Here is a 24,424-nt window from a genome sequence, read left to right on the forward strand (position 1 = left end):
TCCTTTCCCCCCTTCTTCCTTTTCCCCCTTCTTCCTTTTCCCCCTTCTTCCTTTTCCCCCTTCTTCCTTTTCCCCCTTCTTCCTTTTCCCCCTTCTTCCTTTTCCCCCTTCTTCCTTTTCCCCCTTCTTCCTTTTCCCTTCTTCCTTTCCCCCTTCTTCCTTTCCCCTCCTTCCTTTTCCCCCTCCTTCCTTTTCCCCCTCCTTCCTTTTCCCCCTCCTTCCTTTTCCCCCTCCTTCCTTTTCCCCCCCCTTCCTTTTCCCCTCCTTCCTTTTCTCCTTTCTTCCTTTTCCCCTCTTCTTTCCCCCCTTCTTCCTTTCCCCCTTCTTCCTTTCCCCCCTTCTTCCTTTCCCCCCTTCTTCCTTGTCCCCCTTCTTCCTTGTCCCCCTTCTTCCTTGTCCCCCTTCTTCCTTTTCCCCCTTCTTCCTTTTCCCTTCTTCCTTTCCCCCTTCTTCCTTTCCCCTCCTTCCTTTTCCCCCTCCTTCCTTTTCCCCCTCCTTCCTTTTCCCCCTCCTTCCTTTTCCCCCTCCTTCCTTCCCCCCCCCCTTCCTTTTCCCCTCCTTCCTTTTCTCCTTTCTTCCTTTTCCCTTCTTCCTTTTCCCCTCTTCTTTTCCCCCTTTCTCCCTTCTCCCCCATTTTTTCCCTCTTTCCCCCCTTTTCCTCTTTCCCTCTTTTTTCCCCTTTCCTTTCTTTCCCCCTTTCCCTTTCTTATTTTTTTTAATTTTCCCTTTTTTCTTTTTTTCTTCTTTTTATTGAAATCTCATTTTTAATTAATTTTTTAAAAATATATTTTCTGTAAGACAAAAAAATAATTTTGGCTGGCATGTGTTTTCCACTTATTACTTAATAAGTCACAACACAGCCTCACTAATTGCAGTGAAGAATGTTCTTAGCAGTACTTGGCAGAGAAGGCAAAACTTGCCACACTGGTATTTATAGAGGACTTGTTCCCTGACAGACTGATTAACTGGATAACACTGAGGAACTGTAAGGAAAAACAACCCTGATTTTGTGTTTTTAAAAAAGCATTTTAATTTTTCTTGGTGTGTGTGATGTTTCTGTCCAGCTTTGCATGCCACAGTGCCATTGAGTTCGATTTATTGACAGTGGGTTGTTTCTTCATTTCAAAGAGGTTTAGGCACAGTCTGACTCTTAGCATTGTAGAGTAAGTGCTGGGATGTGTAATTACATCAAGGGTTCTTGATGCAGCAGTCAGGATTTGTGTGATAACACCATCGCTAGAGCTGCTGAGATTGAATAAATCCAGTGATCATCCTTTATCAGCTGATGAACTGGAAGTTGGATAAGTTGATCTAATAAGATTTTTCAACCTTAATGTTTCAGTCTTTTTTTTTGTTAGCTTGGAAAATTCATTTCCAGCTGATTTCTGAGTCATGTAAGCTGTTAAACATTGACTGTATTTGCTTTTTCCCCATCTGTAGGTCATTTGGATCCAGGCTTCCTCGCAAGTGACAAAGCCTCTTCTTGTAATGCCCAGATCAACGAAGAAATTAATATCGCCTCTTCTGATAGTGAAGTAGAGATTGTTGGAGTTCAGGAACACGCCAGGTATTAATTCCTTTTTCTTGCTTTTTCCGCTTCTAATAGTTCTTTCATTTTATCAGAATATCTGTATTGCCAAAATTAATAAAAAAACCCTGCTGACTTCCACTTCTATAGTTATCCATCCATGACTGGTGCCCAAAACATAACAAATGTTCCTCCAGTTTTTACTATTCTGCTGTGTGAATGTGTTTTTCTTCAGAACACCGTCAGCTTCTATTGTATTCAGATTAACCTTGTGATTCGGTATCAAACATTAACAAGAAAAACATATTTAGGATTAAAATACCCAGTATTGCCATACCAAATTTATATACATCATGAACCATTGTTAGAAGTTCAGATTTTAAGGGCATAGTGTGTGAATATGCAAATACATTAACAAAAATACTTATGTGGGTTCTTGTTTCCTTTCAAAATATTCACTTACATTAAGCATTTAATCAGCTTCCAGATTATTTACTTAATCAGTAGTTGTGAAAATACCATCAGCTTTTCGATGGTTTATGTCATAAGGTTTAGATTAAAAGGTGGATCCTTCTGAATCTTGGTTCTAATTGAAGATACAAGAGAGTTCAACCCCCAAAGCAGACAAGGGTAATGAAGCCAGAGGTTTCCCTCAAGCTGCCCCTCTGTCCTTCAGCTGTTAGTCTCCTCTCTTCCTCTTTAGTCCATGATCTTTCATTGGATTAAGGTATTTTTTTGGTGAGGAAAGGAAGAATGAAGGTGTGTGGGACCCAATTTCCCATCAGGGAAACAGTGTAGATCGTGTGGGCACAACCCGGTGCTGTTGGATCTGAAAACATGAATTTTTAAGGTGCTGAAGGAAGAGAGATTTAGCCTTTGCTTCTAGAATAGTGGAAGTCCTTGCATGGCTGACTCTTTCAGATACTAATTCCTTGGGAGGTCGCTCTCCTGGCTGTTTCTCCAGCAGACACAGGGTTCGGAGGATCTTTTTCCTAATGATAAGCAGCGTGGACTTGTCCTCCACATCTAGTTCATGTAAACCTTTCTAGCACTATGAACACACAACCCTCCTTTTTGGGGTCCCCTGTTCCGAAGCTTTCCACACTTGATAATATTTACCGTGTATAAAAATGGAAATGTTAACTAAATGCAAAGTTGCTTGTTTAAAATCAGTTTCAGTCAATATGGACCCAAATAATTTCAGCAAAGAGAGACATAAGGCACACTTTTGTGCTTTCCTTTGCTCACGTAACCACGTGCCACCTCCCCGTGACCTGTTCTCAGTGGCCCCATTAAATATTCACGTATTTCAGTTGTTCAAATCCTATTGAGAATTTCATTTCTCCTGCAGGTCTAGGCTTGCAGTTGTGAAGTAAAGATGGGCTTCTGGCAGGGCTTAGGTGTTTGATCAGTGTTTTTTTTCCATGCTTAGTTAGCGTGGTGTTTGGATTCAGTTATTATTTATCGTGCTGTATATCCCATGCCATCGTTGGGCTGGTATGAGTGGTGAGACCCCAAAGGTTGTCCACCATCTGTAGTTTTTCAGATTGCTATTCAATCGGTGTTTCTCATCATTGGAATATTACTTAGCATCTACTTAGGACACCAAGTCACGTTTTTCAGTTTATTTAATTTTTGTCCATCTTTTTTAATCATTAATGCGTATAAAACAGTCTTCCTCTTTTGCCCGCCTGGTTTTATTTTCACCTACTCTTTTAGTTGCCTTTACGTGGCGTCTTCCCTTAGCTACAGATTGGAAAGCGTGTTCCCTCAGCTCATGTTTGAATGTTTTGCTGTTGGCTGCTTGTGTGGCTTCTTCGAGGATAAACACTTTTATTCCTGCGAGATATCATTTCTAGGGGATAATTTATAGCTTGCTTTTTGTCATCTTCAGGGGGAAAATTAGCATTAGCTTTGCCTAAGCATTGAGGACTGTTCTGTATCAGAACGATGGACCATAGTCCCTGAGACCAAACATTGTATTTAGTTTACTTTGGCTATGAGCTTTCCTTGTTATGCTTAAAAATATTTAATCTGAAAAGAAAGCTGTAAGTAAAAAAAAATGCCTGCATTTGTTAGAGTCCCAGCCTTTTATTTCTAATTCTTTGTAGATGTGTACTTTAAGTGTGTATTTTTCAAGACTGAGGTAGTAATAAAAAGTCATTCTGAACATCACATCCAAAACTAAGCAGTGTATCTGAGAAGGAAATGAGGCATTTATATTCAGAGAAGTTAGAGCTCAGGGAATGAGATTTTTTTTAATTCTCTTTTGTGAAACTCTTTAACCATAGACAATAGAGATGAGCATAACCAAAGTAGTTCTGGGGAGAAATAAATTACGCTACTTTAAAACAAATAAAACATAAATGTCAGGGATATTTGACCAGCGTAGAAAACCTGGGTTCCTAAAATATGGTACACATGCCTTCGTAATGAAAGAAACAAGAACAGGTCCCCCACAGCAGCCAGACTGGGAGCAGCTTCAGCCACCACCAGTGCTACGAACAGCAAAACAGCTTCTGGAGCAGTGGGTGTAGAGTTCTTCTTACACTTGTGTAAGATTTACAGCTGGACAGGTAGTGACCGCCTTAAAGACTCCAGTAGATTCCTGTCATCACTTCATCCTATAACAAAATTAGTCTGTCTTTTACTTTGTTTCCTTTTTTCCTAATTATTATTAGCTTGTACTTAAATCGTCACACATCTATTATGAATATAATGGGTAAAAATACAGTGCAAATAAGTAGATATGTACCTCACTTGAGCAAGGCACTTGGCTGTGTGCTTATCTTTAAATACATGATTTAGTCTCGTTGACTATAATCACCGAAAGCTTAAATGTCTTGCTGAAGTGTGGCTGTACTGTTATCAGCAAGCACTTCTCAGCATGTTTATGGTTTTTAGTTAGAAGACCAAAGGAAAATCAAGCGTAATGGCTGTAATAAGGTAGTTACAAGATGGTTCTTGTAATTATTATAATGAAAGTATCATTTCATATGGAAAGATAGCTTTTTCTCTTTGTCTCGTTTTTTTCTCTTTAAAAGTCCGGTGGGTAAAGCTGCTCTCAGGAGACTGCTTCTGAATAATGCATAGTACTACAAGTGATGAGGAGAGTTTTTCTAGATCCTTGGAATCCGTGCAAATGTGTAGAGTCTTGTATCTGGGCAGGAACAACCCCAGGTTCCAGTATGAGTTGGGGAATGACCTATTAGAGAGCAGCATAGGGGAAAGGGACCTGGGGGTCCTGGGGACAGCAGGGTGAGCATGAACCAGCACTGGGCCCTTGTGGCCAGGAAGGCCAATGGTACCTGGGGTGGGTTAGAAGGGGGTGGTCAGTCGGTCAGAGAGGTTCTCCTGCCCCTCTGCTCTGCCCTGGGGAGACCACACCTGGAATATTGTGTCCAGTTGTGGCCCCTCAGTTCCAGAAGGACAGGGAACTGCTGGAGAGAGTCCAGCGCAGCCACCAAGATGCTGAAGGGAGTGGAGCATCTCCCGTGTGAGGAAAGGCTGAGGGAGCTGGGGCTCTGGAGCTGGAGAAGAGGAGACTGGGGGGTGACCTCATTCGTGTTTACAGATAAATAAAGAGTGAGTGTCAGGAGGATGGAGCCAGGCTCTTCTGGGTGACAACCAGTGATAGGACAAGGGGTAATGGGTACAAACTGGAACACAGGAGCTGCCCCTTATATATGAGAAGAAACTTGTTCCTGGTGAGGGTGTCAGAGCCTGGCCCAGGCTGCCCAGGGAGGTTGTGGAGTCTCCTTCTCTGCAGACATTCAAACCCGCCTGGACCCCTTCCTGTGGAACCTCAGCTGGGTGTTCCTGCTCCATGGGGGGATTGCACTGGATGAGCTTTCCAGGTCCCTTCCAATCCCTCACATTCTGGGATTCTGTGATTCTGCCATAGGGATATGTGCATAGAAATGCTTGCATTTTGCACCCACTGGCAGAATTCGGTTCTTAAAAATAATTTAATCTGCACCATCACCACCCTGAACTTTTAAGTTTGGTCTCAGCTTTGTTACTGGGAATTTGAGATGTCACCGAGTCGACAAATGGAAAATAAATGGGGACATTTTGGAGTGGGACCTGTTAATGAGATGCCAAAGTGACAAACTGCCCGAATTCGATAGCTGCTTTAATCCCTTTGTGTGTTTTCTGTCGCCGCAGGTGCGTGCATCCCAGGGGAGGTGTGATCCAGAGCGTGTCCTCCTGGAAGCACGGCGCGGGCTCCCAGTACATCAACGCCCAGCAAACCCAACCATGGACAGCTGTGACCCCCCAGCAGAACTGGTCCTCACCCCCAGAAGTTGTAGACCTCACTTTGGATGAGGACACCAGGCGCAAATATCTACTGTAACGTGGTGTCGCTGTCTGTCTGTCCCCACCCCTTCCTCCCCCTTGGTGGCACACGTTGTTAAAGCTTCAGCTTTGGAAGCCCGGTTCCTGGCGTTGCAAAATTCAAACTCATTAAGCTTTTCACTTCTGTAAGAATATAATATAATTTCACTATCATTTCAAGTGTTTTTGCCTTCTCCGAGGAGGATTCCTCCCAGAGTTAAAACCCAAATTTCAAACACATCTAGGGTCACTAACTTGTGTGTGTGTCAATCTGAAGAAACAACTGTGTGCAAACTTACGTCCTCCCACCCTTTCCCACCTCCAACTTCAGGACGTTTTTAATTTATCAGCATATTGATTTTTCTTAGTAGACGTTAGTGTTTTGCTGTGTGAGCATCAGTGATTTTGAGAAATGCTGTGTCCTCACTGATTTCAGTGGAACTTGGGGGTATTCAACACTTCTGAAAACTGGGCCAAGAGTTTTTACGCTCAAGCTGATTTGGTTGCGTTACCAGCAGGAGGGACTGTCTAATACAAACGGCCCATAACGTATGCACTGAACAGCTTTTAATTAAAGTTTTTGTTTTCCATATAATTTATAGTTTACACTCTTTTCAGTGCTGAGTCTTCTCTCTACTTGACTACTGTGTTTCACTGAACATTTCCCAGAGCTTGTTAGTGTTTAAAATAGTCATAGTAGTGACTTACAAGCAGCTGATTACTGCAAAAGCACAAGAAAATGAGGTAAAGTAAAAAGGCCCAGCATCCCTCTCCTTTTTAAATATGGCCGAACTTTTTTACCTGTATCCAAGTCTTGCCTGGAGTCGCAGAAGGAGAGAAACGAAACATTTTGCTTGTACTCCTTGTCTCTACTGTTGCTTATTTGCTTCATTCACATCTCGAAAACATCTCAAAAAAAGAAAAACAAACCGAAACAACTTGCAAAGCCCAGTCTGGCAAAGCACTTCAGCAAATGCGCGATGTTCTGTCGCTGAAACTCACGGGGCCATTCAAGTGCTTAAAACTGTACAACTGCCCTCAAAGATGTTGCAGGATCAGGGACTAGGGTTGTGATCTCTTTTTATTTTTAATTTTCTTTTTAAAAAAAATAGATCCGCACCGTTTTCCTGGCTTTAGATCATGTCTCTTATCCTCGTTTTTAGGGTTATGATCCAGCAAATACTTTCTGCCAGAATATTTACCAAAATCCAGCAGGACTACTTGCTTTAGCCGGCCGTAGTTTCTGTAGCGTATATGGAAGTTCCTGCCCCTCATCTGTCATTCTGAGCCTTTCTCGAGGCAAAAACCAAAGATTAGACTTTAGCAAGATGGTATTCACTTTAAACGTCTATTGTGCTATTAAAATATTCCTTTGTATTCAAAATGTTTGTAGTGGGAATTTTGTACAGTTCTGTCGTCAGATTTTTTCCCATTTAAGGCCGAGCAGGAGGTAGTCAGGACATGGGAAGTTCTGTTTTCTCTCTGTGTTGAGCAGTTTCTAAGTTTATTTGGCTTCCAGCAATTTTATCCGTGGGCAAAAGTAAATTAAAATCGCCTATGTTGTCACATAACTTGAAAAAGCAAAAACAAAGCACAGCAGCGTTGGTATAGTTAGTAACAAACAGCTTTTCCTTTGACGAGCAGAACGGTTATGACCGCGCTTCAAAGAACAACTAGGTAAGGGATTAACGTCCCAATTTCCAGCTTTCTAAAACACAGAACATCAGTGTATTGCATGGCCAGAGAAATGTATGTGGTGCTTATAGCGACTGATTTATTTCCGCGGGGGCGGGAGGGAGGGAGCAGCGCGCGCACTGGGAAAAGCCCCTATAGCATCTATATCAGTAGCGCCTTTTGCCCTGGTGTTCAAACCACGCAGCTCGAGCCGTCATTTCAGCGGGATGCAAAGGTAATTTCGGAACGGTGGTTTGGTGCGGCTGCTTTTTTTGTCCTGTTTCACAAAGTCTCTTTTTTTTTTTTTGTTATTTTAAAGAACAGTTTTGAAGAAGAAGCTGCAGGGACCCATTTGTAGTCCTTCCATGAAAAAAAGAAATGCAAACCAACTCTCTTGTTTTTCAGTTTGTATATGATGTGACTTCCATGTATATATGAAAACGACTGCGTCCTAACCAAACTTCCTCCAGTTGTGCACTGTGTTTGTTTAAATGATTCATGTGTTGTAGTCTGAACCAGGTTTTCTTTTATTTAAAACACTACATATTTTATCTTAACAAATTCGAAAGGGTAGTGGTCTGAAAGCCGCAATCACTGGATAGCTAGGAAGTGTTCTTATTTTTTTTTTTGTATTTTTTAAATTTTTATTTTTGTTTTTTTTGTTTTTTTTTTTAAATAGAGCAAAAGGTGCCTGGACAGTTTTGCTCTTCTCAGCAGGAAAGAGAAACGTTAGCCATTGTATGGCCAAGAACCAATGCACTTGGGGCCTGATGCATTGGATCGAGCCCCTCATGGTTTAGCAGTTCCTGAATTGCTGGAGTGTGAACTTGGAATCTTCTGTAGTGAAGACAAATCATTGCTTAGAATATAAATGTTGAAAACGTGCGACTTTAGTTAACCAACGCGATTCTTCTCGACACTCGTTATTTAGTTCTCGTTTTTTTTCCATCTAGTATTTAATGGTCTTTGGAGAAAAAATAATAATAAAACAGAGTGTTATATATATATAAAAAATATATATATTTTTGGTGCAAGATGAGACCTTCTGTTTTTTGAAACAAGTCTGTAGCATAAAGGTTAAACTATTTTAAGACAAAATAAAATAGAGTGTATTATTTAAACAATATCACTTTGTTCGGGATCTTTTTTCTCCACTTTGATTCAGTCTCCTGTATCTCACATCTCCCGAATAAAGCCTTCAGCACCCGGAATGAGCTACAACTGCCCAATTTCAGCACCGCTCCTGCCGTAACACATTTAATTTTGGATATCCAGGGTGTAAATGTGTTTTGCTGACCCAGAAGCTTTAATCTCCGAGGCCGGGGCGGCTCCTGCCTGCAGCGCTGGTGGGGATGCGGGTGCAGGGGAGGAGTGGCCGCTGCCCATAGCGTTCTGCACAATCACAGAATCATTTCGCTTGGAAAAGACCCTCAAGATCATCGAGTCCAACCATAACCCACCCCTGATGCTGCCCCATGTCCCTGAGAACCTCATCTGTGTGTATTTCAACCCCTCCAGGGATCGTGACTCCAGCACTGCCCTGGGCAGCCTGTTCCAATGCCCCACAGCCCTTTGGGGAAGAAATTGTTTCTAATAAAAAGAACAGTAAGTACACCTGCACTGTGCTAAACTAAGGGTCCTACTGCTTGCCTTCTTATAGCCAACATAGAAATAATTATGATATCCATTAGGTTTCCAGCCACTTAGGGGAATTTGCTTTAGTTCTGATGTTTTTACCATGCGTGAAGGCTCTGCGTTGCAAACAAGAAGAGACATTTACCTGTGTATTCTAAATGTCGAGATGGATGTTGAGGGTGCAGCGAGCTGGCCTTTCAGCCCCACCGAGTTCTTGGCTTCTGTGGAGCTGGAAAACACACGTTCGGGTGGTGGTTGTGGAGGTGGACGCCACACTTGGGTTTTATTTCATCTCTGTCCCACAGGGGAGAGCAGCGCCCTGAGTTCGGTGCGGGTGTTCATGCTCAGTGCAGGACCCGTTTTCCTTCACCTGGCAGGAAAAGCAACGTGCTTTCCAAATATTGCTTTGGGGATAAAAATACAACCCCTCCATTTGCCACCAAATGCTAATATAGCACTGTGGCCAGGGAGGAGTGGCTGACACGCCAGAGGCTGTGCTGCCATCCAGAGACCTGGACAGGCTGGAGAGTTGGGCGGGGAATAACCTGATGAAATTTAATAAGGGCAAGTGTAGAGTCCTGAATCTGGGCAGGAACAACCCCAGGTTCCAGTATAGGTTGGGAAATTACATATTAGAGAGCAGTGTAGGGGAAAGGGACCTGGGGTCCTGGGGACAGCAGGGTGAGCATGAGCCAGCACTGGGCCCTTGTGGCCAGGAAGGCCAATGGTACCTGGGGTGGGTTAGAAGGGGGTGGTCAGTAGGTCAGAGAGGTTCTCCTGCCCCTCTGCTCTGCCCTGGGGAGACCACACCTGGAATATTGTGTCCAGTTGTGGCCCCTCAGTTCCAGAAGGACAGGGAACTGCTGGAGAGAGTCCAGCGCAGCCACCAAGATGCTGAAGGGAGTGGAGCATCTCCCGTGTGAGGAAAGGCTGAGGGAGCTGGGGCTCTTTAGTTTGGAGGAGACAGAGGGCTGACCTTATTAATGTTTATAAATATATAAAGGGTGAGTGCCATGAGGATGGAGCCAGGCTCTTCTCGGTGGCAAACAATGATAGGACAAGGGGCAATGGCTACAAACTGGAACACAGGAGGTTCCACTTAAATTTGAGAAGAAACTTGTTCCTGGTGAGGGTGTCAGAGCCTGGCCCAGGCTGCCCAGGGAGGTTGTGGAGTCTCCTTCTCTGCAGACATTCAAACCCGCCTGGACACCTTCCTGTGGAACCTCAGCTGGGTGTTCCTGCTCCATGGGGGGATTGCACTGGATGAGCTTTCCAGGGCCCTTCCAATCCCAAACATACTGTGATACTGTGATACTGTTACTGTTTGCAATTATATTGATGATCTATTGATTACACCAGCATCACAAAAAGAAATTGAAAATGCACTTACAGGACTAAAGCTGGGCAGCTTAACCTGACTAAAACACAGGGCCCTAGTGCTACTGAACTATTTTTAGGACTAGTTTGACATGGACATATTAGAGAAATATACCAGGTAAGCTACGGCAAACAGTCCGGCAGTCTTCTGCACCAGCTGCGGTTAAACAATTACATGCTTTTTGGGGATTTTTAGGGCGCTGGAGAAGTTTTATCCCTGCACACGCTTGGGACATGGCTCACAATCACCCCTTTGCTGTTTCATACTCTGAAATGCACACATCATTGCGCTGCCCGTACAGAGTTACATTTAAGGGAGTTGCATAGGCCATGGGGAAAGATAAAACGGGGTCCGTGGGCCTTGAATACTCAGCAGGCTGATTATATTGGCCCCTGCCCGGTCTAAGGGGCGGCAATGTACACACACTGCTGTGGATACAGGGCTAAGTAAGGGGAAATTGAATTAATCACACCAATGGATGGTGAAGCGGGACCACAGACTATTAAATTCATATAGTAACTCCAGAGACTGTACCCAGACTTGTCTTATTTTACATCCTTTGCTTACATCAGATTCTAGAGATGTTGCATTTCAGGCATCTTCAGTAAATAGAAGAGACAGCACCGGGACAGTGTTACCGGTGTCGAGAACGCAACATCGCATTGAAGTTCAGTCTGAAAAAGCACAAACCACCACTTTCCAGTCTGTGTTGGTCATGGCTGTAAAAGCTGCTTTGATTTAGAAGGCACATGCTGCTCCAACACAACTGATGAACCAGCCAGCGTGGAACGCGACATTTAACATCTTCAGGACTTAATGCATCAAGTGGAACAATCTCCTGATAATGCCCGGCTGAATAACTCGTTTAACTCCTTGACAAGACGAATGGGATACCTGATTTAAAGCATTATTGTACAGATAGGTTTGTTCCTTTTTCTGTATGTTTACTGTGTGCCTCTGTGAAGTGCTCTGTGCTGCATCCCGCAAGCCCAAATTAACATCTCCAGCTTTGCCAGCCCAGCAGAAACGTCTCTTGAGCGAGGGGTGGGATGGGTGGGAACAGCGCAAAAATGATGGAGAACTGTGAATACACTCAAGCAACTGCAGCTGTGCTGTGGCGAAACAGATATATCACAAGAATAACCTCTGCGCTTAGATAACGGGCCTGTGAAAGAGTCGTGAAGGCGCCTTATCATCCACCCTTGAGATTCCTGCAGGTAAAGATCAAAGCAGTGGTGCGAAGCGCAGAATTAGTGCGCGAGCCATTCTCCCTTACTCCTAACGGGGTAGCCTGTCCAGCACACCCTGACAAAAACAGCATATTTAGTCTTGGTTTCGCAGATTGCTCTAAGATGAAGGTACAATAGATCATGATATCGCTGCTGAAAGTACATCGTGATCTGGCAGGACCGAAGGCGAGTGGAAAATATTATCAGTGGGCGACCTTGTTCAGGTGGTCACCGACCACAATGAGAATTTTTAATCTAATGCTTCGTCCAGTTGTGATTTTGTTGGCTCTGACAGTATCACGCTTGTTACTTGCAGTCGTTTTATCTGGTACACATCTAGGCAAAGACTCCCTGTTCGGCATGAGGAATTCCCAGCAGCGCAATCAATAATGACATTTTATATTACTGAAGCTATTCGCTTGACACAAGTTTGCATGCATGTTAACACTGTATAGAGGTAATATTAATTTAACACTTAAACCAAGCGATTTATCAACCGATTGGACTCTTTACCACTGGCCTACGATATGCCACGTATTTATGACACAGGGGCACGAGGTAACAGCGCTGCCACTCCATGAGAGAATGAACTGGGCTGACTGAAGCCAAGTGGGCCCGTATGCACATGATTAAAGAAACGTGCATTTGATAGTTGGGAATTACATCCCTTATAATATGCCTAACAATCACACCACATTTTATCATGCAGAATTCCAAGTTCTTCACAAACTTTCATCCTCTTGAACACTCTCATGTTGGTGACCACGCTGTCACATCCGAACCTCTGCTTGCACAGCCCATTTGGTGTCCTGGGTGAAGATGCCAGAGTACAGCACCAGTCAGGATTTAAGACCTCGAAAGTGGATTTCTGTGGCTGATCAGGTATTTCTTTTTAATCAAATGCAAGATTAAAAACCCCTCCTTTTTGTGTTGCCAAGAATGAATGTCCCCGTGTTGTGCAGAAATCACCCATGTACTTGTCCCTCCATTTCAAACCGCAACGTTGATCCCTGTGGTCCATGTCAGCATACGAAGATGACTCTTTCAGGAAAAGAAACCACTAGGACGAGATGCATTTTTGGCATCAGGCACAGAGGATGTCCAAGAGCCATTGGAAAAGCCTTCGAGTGTTTCTATTCAAGGAAATGGCAGGAAGATGCGCCAGGGGAGGTTCACAGAATCACAGAATGGACTGGGTTGGAAAAGCCCTCAGAGATCATCCAGTCCAACCCTTGGTCCAACTCCAGTCCATTGACCAGATCATGGCACTAAGTGCCATGGCCAATCTCAGCTTAAAAACCTCCAGGACCGACGAGTCCAGCACCTCCCTGGGCAGCCATTCCAATGCCTGATCACTCTCTCTGCACAGAATTGCTTTCTAATCTCCAACCTAAACTTAAATTTAAGCCCCCTTGTCCTATTGCTGAATGCCTGGGAGAAGAGCCCAATCCCCCCTGGCTAGAACTGCCCTTCAGGTCGTTCTAGAGAGTGCTGAGCTCACCTCTAAGCCTCCTCTGCTCCAGACTGAACAAGCCCAGCTCCCTCAGCCTCTCCCCATAGGGCTTGTGCTCAAGTCCCTTCCCCAGTCTTGTTGCTCTTCTCTGGACCCGCTCCAGCACTTCAATATCAGGTTGGACTCAATGATTCTTGTGGGTCCTTCCAACTCAGGACGTTGTGTGGTTCTAAGGCAGCAGAACAGCAACCGAACACCAAAAAGCAGCAGGTGTAGAGGGTCTTGTACAGACCTTTCCCACTGTGTGCAGTTTGACTACAAGACAACTACTTTATTTTATAAATACGACAGCCTGGGTGAGCCCGCTTCGAGCTCTCTCTGATGAACAGGCTGTGTGGCAATGGTTTTTATTTTACTACTCACACATCACTGGATGAGCCCAGTTCGAGTTCCACATCAGTCATTCACCTTAAATAAATGCATACTGAATAGAATAAATCACTTAGAATTGTAAGGCTGATTCCAGTATAAGTGGTTCCAGTATAAGCTGGGGAATGACCTATTAGAGAGCAGTGTAGGGGAAAGGGACCTGGGGGTCACCCAGCAGGGTGAGCATGAGCCAGCACTGGGCCCTTGTGGCCAGGAAGGCCAATGGTACCTGGGGTGGGTTAGAAGGGGGTGGTCAGTAGGTCAGAGAGGTTCTCCTGCCCCTCTGCTCTGCCCTGGGGAGACCACACCTGGAATCTTGTGTCCAGTTGTGGCCCCTCAGCTCCAGAAGGACAGGGAACTGCTGGAGAGTCCAGCGCAGCCACCAAGATGCTGAAGGGAGTGGAGCATCTCCCGGGTGAGGAAAGGCTGAGGGAGCTGGGGCTCTTTAGTTTGGGGAAGAGGAGACTGAGAGGTGACCTCATTCATGTTTATAAATATATAAAGGGTGAGTGTCAGGAGGATGGAGCCAGGCTCTTCTGGGTGACAACCAGTGATAGGACAAGGGGTAATGGGTTCAAACTGGAACACAAAAGGTTCCACTTAAATTTGAGAAGAAACTTGTTCCTGGTGAGGGTGGCAGAGCCTGGCCCAGGCTGCCCAGGGAGGTTGTGGAGTCTCCTTCTCTGCAGACATTCAAACCCGCCTGGACACCTTCCTGTGGAACCTCAGCTGGGTGTTCCTGCTCCATGGGGGGATTGCACTGGATGAGCTTTCCAGGGCCCTTCCAATCCCTGACATTTTGGGATTCTGTGTGATTCTGTGATTTTTAATATACTTCCTGCTTCATGTTATAATACTTAGTAGGCTGTGTGCTGTAAAGTTCTGCTCATAGTTACCAAAAGCAACTACAGACTACGCTGAACATCCATGAGATGCGGTCTAGTTCACTTTGCTGGGAAAAACGGAATCGACGGGGAAGAAAATGATGATTTCAGGGCTAATGTGAAGACATTATGGGCATCAGCAAAACAGGGCCTGCTCTGCACTTCGCTAAGAAGAAAAGGATTCATTCAGACCAAACAACGCCTGCAAGGCTATGGACTATAAACAATATCTACAGCTAAACTAAAAGAAGACCCTCAACTCAAATATTGCCATTGGACTGAATCATGGTGCGAGAAACAGGTAAATAATATAAGAACGCAGGATTTTCCGTGCTTGGCTGGGACCCCTGCGCAGCCACCAGCTCGAGCCAGCCCTCCCGCTATTCTACTCCTTTAAATGACTTATTTCTGTGAACTTTGGAGTTTGCTTCATGAGTCTTGGGATCCAGAGGCGATGGGAGGTGAGCAGGATTTGGCTTGGCTTGTTTCCTCCCTGCTTTACATAACAGCAAACCTGCCACCGAGCTTTAAGTCACGCTTTGCCTTGAGTGACTTAAACAAAACTCTGCAGCAAACAGGGCCCTAAATCACTCACCTGTGACAACGTGGGGCGAGGACATCTGATGTACATACTGAACATTTGTTCCTCCGTCACCAAGAGGCACCTGGAGCATTTAGATTTGGGGATATGCGGAATAGAAAGCTCGAAATGTCTCCCGCGGCACCCAGCGCACCCCTCGTGGCTCAGGACGCTTCGCTTTGATGTAGGAGCCACTTTAGTCCGTGGGAATTGTCATTTCTGGGGTGACATGAGAACAGGCAAAAAAACTACCCAAACTGGTTTGATATTTTTTTTTACTGCTTTCCCCAGTGTTAATTTTGTGGCCGAAGATTTAGTTTGTCTGCCTTAAAATGGGAACTGGAAGGGTTTATGAAGTGGATTAGTCCCCCAGGTCCCTGGACAATCTGTAAATGGTGCCCTCCTTTCGCTGAAATACAACTTGTTTTTCCCTCTCCCATTTAGGGTCGTCGTCTGTGGCTTCCTCTCCAGAGCATCACAGGGATGCAGTTTCCCTCCTACCTGCAAAGGAAAGGAGCAGACCTCCGGCAAAATGCAAACTTGCGACAGACAAAACCTATAACTTTGCTCCATAACTTTGGTCTTTGGAGCAAAAGAAGGTGAACGCCCTCCTTTTATTGAAATTAACATCAGATGAGGATCCAGCCCCTCCGGGTATTGATACCAGGGAGTTTGTGAAAAGTATAAATGCATTCCTGAGAATCCTTACAACTCCTCATTCATAAATACCCTTTGGAAATGATTGTAGAATAACAGAATGGTTTGTGTTGGAAGGGACCTTCAAGGGTCATTCGGTCCAAACCCTGCCATGAGCAGGTACACGGACACTCAGACCCTCCCCATTGCTTCTCTTGTCGTGTGTCTGCCTTAAACTTGACATCACCGAACTCCAAAGTCACATCGCGTCCATCACCCCAGCTCATCAACCTCATCGGTGTCTTCCAGCATTGGCAGTTCTGCTACACAACCCTGCGACCAGCGCTTTCTAGTAGAAATTTCCAACTCTATCTGAAAAAGCCACTCATAAAAACAGTGACTTTCCATTGTTTACTTGGACGTGCATCTTCACCAATGTTACCGCCAGCAGATTTAATTATCTGCATCCTAAAATACTCTTGGTTTTTCCCCATGTGTTACAACTGTAGCCCTCTGTGCCCCATTTGGCAGCGTGGGTCCCCGCTCTGGGGCTGTAGATAGGAAGCAGATGTTTATCCATGGTGTTACAAACTGCAGTGTCCTCTAAACCCAAAGAGGAGCTTTCAAGTCAGAGGTGTTTGGGCTGGAGTAATGCTTTCAAGACCCTAATGGGAAACGTGTCACTTGTACTATGTGTTCTCACTCAAAGCTCATCTTACCTGGCACAGGATATGACAGACAGTCATGAAAGGGTAATTTTCTTGCTTTTCCACGATTACACTTCTCACTCAGGCGCATTTATTCACACTTTCCCTGGACGGCGTGCGGCAAAACCACCGGATAAAAACACCTCTCGCAGGAGCTCTGCCACTTACAAATCACCAGCTGAGGGCCTCGGATCTATTTTCTGACATCTCTAACGCTCCCCGTCTGCTAACGTTTCACAGCTCTAATGGGATCCGTCATCTGCGTGAAGAGTCAAGGCGAAATCCTCCACAACGCAGCGATGTGCTGGAAACCACCTCCTTGGCTGGGATTCCCTTCTTCTCCTGTCCCGAGAGGACACCCCCTCCTCGTCCCTGCATCGCTCAGAGCAACAAGAGTGAAGTACACCCCACAACAGTCATTTTGCACTTAAATAAGTGGTGATGTGGGTTAAACAATAGACCTGGGCAAAGCGCGGTTCTTCTGAGCGGTCGGGGTTGGCTCTTGAAGATGAGGGATGGCACTTGCTCAGCTTCCCATTGGGTTGCAGGGATGCAAGGAATGATGGAAGCATCCTCACAATGCAGGGTACCAGTGATGGGACACACGGGAGTGGGACATCTGATGGTGGTGACTCCACAACTGCTCCAGCTTGGCCTCTTGCCTCTGGAGGAGATCATAGAATTGCAGAATCACAGAATGTCAGGGGTTGAAGGGCCCTGGAAAGCTCATCCAGTGCAATCCCCCCATGGAGCAGGAACACCCAGCTGAGGTTCCACAGGAAGGTGTCCAGGCGGGTTTGAATGTCTGCAGAGAAGGAGACTCCACAGCCTCCCTGGGCAGCCTGGGCCAGGCTCTGACACCCTCACCATGAATAAGTTTCTTCTCAAATTTAAAAGTGGAACCTTTTGTGTTCCAGTTTGTACCCATTGCCCCTTGTTCTATCACTGGTTGTCACCCAGAAGAGCCTGGCTCCATCCTCCTGACACTCACCCTTTGCATATTTGTAAACATTAATAAGAGATCCCCAGCCCCTGGGCAGAAGTGTCATCTCCAGCACGGTGGAGCGATGCGGCCAAAACATCGGCGTGTAAATGCATCTCTGGTGGGGATGGTCTCTGATTTTCTCAGCGAACATTTGAGATAGGACCTGTCTGTTTATGAGGTGCATCCCAAGGAGGAAAAAACACAGGTTTGGGTATTTCATAAAATAATTTTTGTATCTGGTGGTTCTTTATGCATGCTGGGTCTTTTCTTGGATTGTTAGTGCCACATTTCCAGTCTTATACTGAGCATTAGGCTGGACAGGCAGTGATGGGAGCTCACCCTCAGTCTGTGGAAAGACCAAAGCTCTCCACTGACCTGGTTTTGGCTCTGGACAGGGAAAGGACAGAGATTACATGGACAAAATTCTGGTGAACAATCAGACGTGGGAGCATCAGCTTGTAGAAATGTCTCCACTCCTGTGCTCTGCTGAACCAACCTTCCAAATACCTCTCATTAAAAAAAGTGCCCGAAGTAACAAAATAATCCAGGAGCCAGGAGCGTGTAGGGGAAGCAACGTATATACTCAGCAAACATGGAATCGTAGAATACCTTGAGTTGGAAGGGATCCATAAGGATCATCAAGTGCAACACCCTGCTCCTCACAAGACTACCTAAAATTAAACCATGTGACTAAAATGAGTTTGACACCCCTGTTTAGGGACATGGTTTGGTGACAATGTTGGGTTAATGGTTGGACTCCATGATCTTGAGGCTCTCTTTCAAGCAAAATGATTCTATGAGTCTTCAATCCCTCTTAGGCATGGAACTGCTCAGTGTCTCCATGAAGATCAGAGCAGCAGCTGGAGGGAAGATGAACCATTTTCATCTCCTCTTCCATCCAGCTCCTGGCTCAATAGCTTGTCCAACAGGAGGAAGAGCAGGAAATATTTTTGTTCTGATGGAGGACTCCAGCCTCCTGCCTTGGGACAACCCTCTCCCTTCCATTGCTGCCACTGTGATTCACGAAGTTGTCTCCTTGGGGTAAATCAGTATTTTAGATTGATTGGCATGAGATGTGCTACATCTTTCTGTCCCAGCACTGTGGCCATTGGATATGAGGAATAATTTCTTCCTGGAAAGGACTGCCAGGCATTGGAACAGGCTGCCCAGGGCAGTGGTGGAATCACCATCCCTGGAAGGGTTGAACAGATGTGTAGATGGGGTTCTTAGGGACATGGTTTAGTGATAGTGTGATGTTAATGGTTGGACTCCATGATCTCGAGGGTCTTTTCCAACCAAAATGATTCTGTGATTCTAAAAGCATTGTCCAGATGCTCCTTGTGCTCCGACAGCCTTGGTGCCATGACCACTTCCCTGGGAAGCCTGTTGCAGTGATTGACCAGCCTCTCAGTGAAGAACCTCAGTGAAGGTTTATCTCACAGGGGCAAAAGGAGGCTGGGGCAGGAATTAGCTGGGCTCATTTGGAGAGCTTTCAACTAGGGGGATGGGGTTGTAGCTGGGCTTCTCCCAGTGGGGCAGCATTCTAGAACTGATGAGGACAGGGTGGCCTCCTATGCCCCTAGGGAGAAATTGGTGTGCTCTGCTCACTCCCTGAAATGCCTGTACACCAATGCGCGCAGCATGGGGAATAAGCAGGAGGAGTTAGAATCCTATGTTCGGTCGGGAGATTATGATCTGGTGGCAATTACAGAAACGTGGTGGGACAGTTCACATGACTGGAATGTGGTCATGGATGGCTATGCCCTTTTCAGGAAAGACAGGCCAGCCAGGCGTGGTGGTGGAGCTGCTCTCTATGTGAGAGAGCAACTGCAATGTACTAAATTCTGCCCAGGAGCGGATGAGGAGTGAGTTGAGAGTGTATGGGTCAGGATCAAGGGGAGGCTGGCAGGGGTGATACTGTTGTAGGTGTCTATCCCCTGAGACCCCAGATGAAGCCAGGTCAATGAAGGAGTTTGCTTTAGTCAATGAGGACTGGGTTAGGGAGCAATTAAATAGTCTGGACATCCATAAATCCATGGGTCCAGATGGGATGCATCCGCGAGTGCTGAGGGAACTGGCTGAAGTCATTGCTGGACCGCTCTCCATCATCTTTGCCAAGTCTTGGGAAAAACGAGAGGTGCCCGAGGATTGGAGGAAAGCAAATGTCACTCCAGTCTTCAAAAAGGGTAAAAGGGAGGACCCGGGTAACTATAGACCATTCAGCCTCACCTCTGTCCCTGGGAAAGTGATGGAACAGCTTATGCTTGGTGTCATCTCAAGGTATAGCAAAGATAAGAGGGTCATTAGGGGCAGTCAGCATGGCTCTACCAAGGGTAAGTCATGCTTGACCAACCTCATAGCCTTTTATGAGAATGTAACAAGGTGGATGGATGATGGCAGAGCGGTGGATGTGGTCTACCTTGACTTCAGTAAAGCCTTTGACACAGTCTCCCCCATCATCTTCACAGCTAAGTTGAGGAAGTGTGGCCTAGACAATAGAGTAGTGAGGTGGGTTGCAAACTGGCTTAAAGAGAGAAGCCAGAGAGTGGTGGTCAATGGTGTGGAGTCTAGTTGGAGGCCAGTATCTAGTGGAGTGCCTCAGGGGTCAGTACTGGGGCCAATATTATTCGATATATTCATTAACGATTTAGACGAGGGAATTGAGTGTACTATCAGCAAGTTTGCTGGTGACACCAAGCTGGGAGGAGTGGCTGACACGCCAGAGGCTGTGCTGCCATCCAGAGACCTGGACAGGCTGGAGAGTTGGACGGGGAATAACCTGATGAAATTTAACAAGGCCAAGTGTAGAGTCCTGCATCTGGGCAGGAACAACCCCAGGTTCCAGTATAGGTTGGGAAATTACGTATTAGAGAGCAGTGTAGGGGAAAGGGACTTGGGGGTCTTGGTGGACAACAGGATGACCATGAGCCAGCACTGGGCCCTTGTGGCCAGGAAGGCCAATGGCATCCTGGGGTGTATTACAAGGGGGGTGGTCAGTAGGTCAGAGAGGTCCTCCTGCCCCTCTACTCCGCCCATCTAGAATATTGTGTCCAGTTCTGGGCCCCTCCGTTCAAGAAGGACAGGGAACTGCTGGAGAGGGTCCACCGTAGGGCAACAAAGATGCTGAAGGGAGTGGAGCATCTCCCTTATGAAGAAAGGCTGAGGGAGCTGGGGCTCTTTAGTTTGGGGAAGAGGAGACTGAGAGGTGACCTTATTAATGTTTATAAATATATAAAGGGTGAGTGTCAGGAGGACGGAGCCAGGCTCTTCTCAGTGGCAAACAATGATAGGACAAGGGGCAATGGGATCAAGCTGGAACACAAGAGGTTCCACTTAAATTTGAGAAGAAACTTTTTCTCAGTGAGGGTGTCAGAGCCTGGCCCAGGCTGCCCAGGGAGGTTGTGGAGTCTCCTTCTCTGCAGACATTCAAACCCGCCTGGACCCCTTCCTGTGGAACCTCAGCTGGGTGTTCCTGCTCCATGGGGGGATTGCACTGGATGAGCTTTTGAGGTTCCTTCCAATCCCAAACATATTGTGATACTGTGAACCTTTTCCTAACGTCCCATCTAAACTTCCCCTGACCCAACTCCATTCCATTTCCTTGTGTCCTCCTGTTCTTTGAAGGTTTTGGTCTCCAGACTGCCGAGGTCTCTTATCATCATCCCGGGCTCAGGGGTGAGGGTGGGTGAGGTGTTGGAGGAAGCACAGAGCATCATCACCCTGACCTATGCCGTGGAGAAAACCATCAATCCCTTTGAAGCAATCGGCACAGACTGTTTGTGGATGGAAACTCTTAATAATGCAAGAACGCCAAGTTCACGATCAAGTTGTGAACTGCATTTTTCTGCCACTTTCTGTAGCGATGATGACTTGAGATATAAAAATATGGTACAACCTTCCTCAGGAACTCAGGGCCAGGTGGGGTTTTACTCCGATGACCCCAGGACATACAAAATAACCAGACACTCAACCCACCCCTTAACACCTCACACAGTCTTGTGGCGTTTTGGTGTCTGTTGGCTCCAGGGGATGTGTGAAGCTGCTCAAATGATCACCATTACTCAGGCTGGAGTGAGTAAGCAGATGCCTTCCCTTGAATAATTGAGACTAAGTGCTTACTTGTGCTGATGCACTCACTTTTGCCGTGGGTGAGTTGTAGATGTATCACTGATGATGAGCACCACAAACTCCTAATACAGCCCTTGGACTCCCCTTGGGCCACCAAGCCCATGCCACCACCTCAGACCCCGACACAAGGTGCCTGGGATGTGATTAAAGGACAGGACAGCGTGCTGTCCCTTTGCTGCTGCACGGAGACAGAGAACCAGCCTCGATATCGCTCTTCATTCAGTTGGGTTTTATTTTTCCCATCTCATTTCCATCAGTGAGGGTGGGTTCCCCCTAGTTTTGAAGACCACTGTCCCCCACAGGGGTGGGCAGATGGGTGCAGGTGGTCTTTGTGATAACCCAGGGCTGATTCAAGCCATTGGAAGTCAATGGCTGGAAGGTGAGGAGCAGGATGGAGGTTTAAGACATCCAGAGCAGAAGACAAAACATAGTGATTAAACTCTAATAAAAGGAGGGATAAGTTCAACAGGCAGCTCGCAGCATGTCTCGGACAAGACTTGGCAAGCTGAAAATGCTGTTTACTTCGTCTCCTCCATTGCATAAAGGAGGATGATTCCCTGGCGCGCACCTGGCTGTCCTCCACACCTCCTGAGACTGTCTGAGGACCCGCTCTGGTGAGACCCCCCTGCAGTGCTGGTCCAGCTCTGGGTCCTCAGCACAGGACACACATGGACCTGCTGGAGAGGGGCCAGAGGAGCCACAGGAATGATCCGAGGCTGGAACAGCTCTGCTGGGAGGACAGGATGAGAGAGCTGGGGTGTTCAGCTGGAGAAGAGAAGCTCTGGGGAGACCTTAGTGCACCTTTCTGGACTTCAAAGGGGCCTGTGAGAAAGATGGGGACAGACTTTTGAGCAGGGCCAGTTGTGATAGGACAAGGAAGTCAAGGAAGGGAGCCAGAAGGCCTGTGTGGTTGAATAGGGATCTGTTGGGTATGCTCAAGCAGAAGAGGCGAGTTTACAGGTCATGGAAGCAGGGACTGGCCACTTGGGAGGAATATAAGGCTGCTGTTAGAGGATGCAGGAAGGCAGCTAGGGTAGCCAAGGCCTCCTTAGAATTACAGCTGGCGAGAGGGGTCAAGGACAGCAAGAAGAACTTTTTCAAATACATAGCAGATAAAACTAATACCAGAGGCAATGTAGGCCCACTGATGAATGAGGTGGGTGCCCTGGTGGCAGAAGACACAGAGAAGGCAGAATTGCTGAATGCCGCCTTTGTCTCTGTCTACTCCGCTGGAGGATGTCCTGGGGAACCCTGTACCCCTGAGACCCCGGATGAAGCCAGGTTAATGGAGGAGTTTGCTTTAGTCGATGAGGACTGGGTTAGGGAACAATTAAGTAGTCTGGACGTCCATAAATCCATGGGTCCAGATGGGATGCATCCACGGGTGCTGAGGGAGCTGGCTGAAGTCATTGCTAGACCGCTATCCATCATTTTTGCCAAGTCTTGGGAAACGGGAGAGGTGCCCGAGGATTGGAGGAAAGCAAATGTCACTCCAGTCTTTAAAAAGGGCAAGAAGGAGGACCCGGGTAATTATAGACCGGTCAGCCTCACCTCTGTCCCTGGGAAAGTAATGGAACAGCTTATCCTTGGTGCCATCTCAAGGCACATCAGGGATAAGAGGGTCATTAGGGGCAGTCAGCATGGCTTTACCAAGGGTAAGTCATGCTTGACCAACCTCATAGCCTTTTATGAGAATGTAACAAGGTGGATGGATGATGGCAGAGCAGTGGATGTGGTCTACCTTGACTTCAGTAAAGCCTTTGACACAGTCCCTCACAGCATCCTCACAGCTAAATTGAGGAGGTGTGGTCTCGACAATAGAGTAGTGAGGTGGGTTGCAAACTGGCTTAAAGAGAGAAGCCAGAGAGACATTCAAAGCCCGCCTGGACACATTCCTGTGTGACCTCACCTAGGCGTTCCTGCTCCAGCAGGGGGATTGGACTAGATGATCTTTTGAGGTCCCTTCCAATCCCAAACATACTGTGATACTGTGATACTGTGATACTGTGAAGGGGTGATGGTTTTAAACTAAAGAAGGGAGATTCAGGCTGGACATGAGGAAGAAACTGTTGTCCCTGAGGGTGGTGAGAGCCTGGCCCAGGTTGGGCAGAGAGGTGGTGGCTGAACCATCCCTGGAGACATCCCAGGCCAGGCTGGACGGGGCTCTGAGCAACCTGAGCTGGTGAAGATGTCCCTGCTCATGGCAGGGGGGGCACTGGGGGAGCTGGGAAGGTCCCTTCACCCCAAACCCTTCTGTGATTCTATGATTCCGTGGCTGCGATGCTGCTGAAACAGCCCCAGGCCATTAAAACCCCCATCCTCCTTGGAGCTGTGGAACAACCAGCTCCTTGCACAACCTCTTCTTCCTCCAGCTGCTCATTAAGAAGAAGAATTAGGGTAATTTTTAAAGCAGTCCCACCAGGGCACAACACAAGGCAGGGAGCATGTTTTCCAGGAGGGTCTGAGATCCCTTCCAGCCAAAAAAGTGTTATTATATCATTTTATACCCCACTAAGCAGCCACATGCAACAGCCAAGTTTTCACAGGGGTGATGCTGAGATCCCCCATCCTTCCATGGCCAACATGAGGTCTTGCCCTGGACCAGCACTCACAGCTTGTGCGAGGGTATAGCAAAACTCTTAAAATGCTTGGAAAACTTCTCAAAATTAGCTCTACATCCACTTTCCCCCCTTGCCCATGCGCCAGAGAGGAATCCCCTTAATTCATGGTTCCCAACCCCATGGAAAAGCTGGGCGCGGGTGTACATGATATAAGGGTGGAGGTTAGGGTTGTCAGCAGCTGCAAATGAGGTAATAATAATGATTTTTTGATGCAATTTG

The 24,424-nt window shown here is 46.5% G+C and overlaps 1 protein-coding gene across 2 annotated transcripts in view; it reads left to right on the forward strand.

Annotated features, from left to right (window-relative positions):
- The window catches only part of ARK2N (arkadia (RNF111) N-terminal like PKA signaling regulator 2N), a 45,693-nt gene extending 37,029 nt beyond the window's left edge, over positions 1–8,664 (forward strand). For both annotated transcript variants that reach the window (XM_071801825.1, XM_065860719.2), the window contains 2 exons: positions 1,441–1,567; positions 5,696–8,664. In XM_071801825.1, the coding sequence (XP_071657926.1) occupies positions 1,441–1,567; positions 5,696–5,885 (317 nt within the window). In that variant the 3' untranslated portion in view covers positions 5,886–8,664. The remainder of the gene's footprint in view (positions 1–1,440; positions 1,568–5,695) is intronic.
- The last annotated feature ends 15,760 nt before the right edge of the window (positions 8,665–24,424 follow it).

The sequence above is a fragment of the Patagioenas fasciata genome, chromosome Z (genome assembly GCF_037038585.1).
Source record: "Patagioenas fasciata isolate bPatFas1 chromosome Z, bPatFas1.hap1, whole genome shotgun sequence".
Taxonomy (NCBI): Eukaryota; Metazoa; Chordata; class Aves; order Columbiformes; family Columbidae; genus Patagioenas; species Patagioenas fasciata.